Source organism: Seriola lalandi, unplaced genomic scaffold, assembly GCF_002814215.2.
Source record: "Seriola lalandi dorsalis isolate HSWRI2012SDOR001 ecotype SW California unplaced genomic scaffold, Sedor1 jcf7180002054588, whole genome shotgun sequence".
Classification (NCBI taxonomy): domain Eukaryota; kingdom Metazoa; phylum Chordata; class Actinopteri; order Carangiformes; family Carangidae; genus Seriola; species Seriola lalandi.
Genome location: NW_019525141.1, coordinates 1,277,426 through 1,278,320, shown reverse-complemented (window position 1 = coordinate 1,278,320; position 895 = coordinate 1,277,426). Strand labels below are relative to the sequence as shown.

Genomic DNA, 895 nt, shown 5'->3' with positions numbered 1-895 from the left:
TGACCAACCATTAGTCTGCTGTGATCTCACATCACCTTTGGTATCATCTCCGCTCACTTAGAAACTCAGAGGAGGTGTGAACAAGTACCAGGTACTATCCAAAAGTGTTGCCCAATGGAAAACCAGAAGAGGCGAACAGAGTGGAGTGGTGCAGATACCACACAGTGAAAAAAGGCTGTTGTCTCCTGTATGCATTGCTCTCCAGCCGTTTACTCATGTCTGCCCTTTGGTTTGTCACTTGGTTTTCAGACTTCTGCTGCTCCCTGCCTGTTACTGTTTGCAGTTTTTGGACTGCTTACCTGACCCTGGATTTTCTGACTAAACACCTTATGATGTGAATTTTACTTTGCCCTCTGTGAGTTTCTCTGCCAGAGTTGCTAAACCACTATGCATGGCTGTATGCTTGCCTACCTAAGCTTTTAGTGCTGTTACAGAGGTCGATGTAGAGGTTGTTGGTGATGTCCGAGAAAGAAAGGAATTCCTGAATATGGTACATGTGAGATTCTTTGGGGTCAGAGGCAATGGACCACAGTTGTGACCTGTCAGCATCTCTCACACCTGAAAGAAAAATAATGTGTTAACACAGTGTCTCAAACATGAAACTCAAGAAGAAAAAATGTTTTGGTTGGCAAAGTAACAAATTTGTTTTTTCCTGATGCCTAAACTAAACTGTGACAAACTACAATGATGTACATTTTAATCCCAGCAATTAGAAATCATGTGCTTTACATTACTGCTGCTAAAGCATATCCCATGACTTAGCTTGACTTTCTTCCTTCAGGGAAGTAGCCTGATTTGAATTCATTTAGTAAGACCTGAGTAATGCCTCACTTGATTTTCGTAACATGAAGCTTAACTCCTATCCTAGCATCCTAGCTCAGCCTGTAGTTACACA

The 895-nt window shown here is 42.0% G+C and overlaps 1 protein-coding gene across 1 annotated transcript in view; it reads right to left on the bottom strand.

The window, feature by feature from the left end:
* The window catches only part of LOC111664415 (collagen alpha-1(XII) chain-like), a 23,343-nt gene that overhangs the window by 7,277 nt on the left and 15,171 nt on the right, over window positions 1-895 (bottom strand). Inside the window, exon 7 of the mRNA XM_087177324.1 lies at window positions 412-558. Within this exon, the coding sequence (XP_087033450.1) occupies window positions 412-558 (147 nt within the window). The remainder of the gene's footprint in view (window positions 1-411; window positions 559-895) is intronic.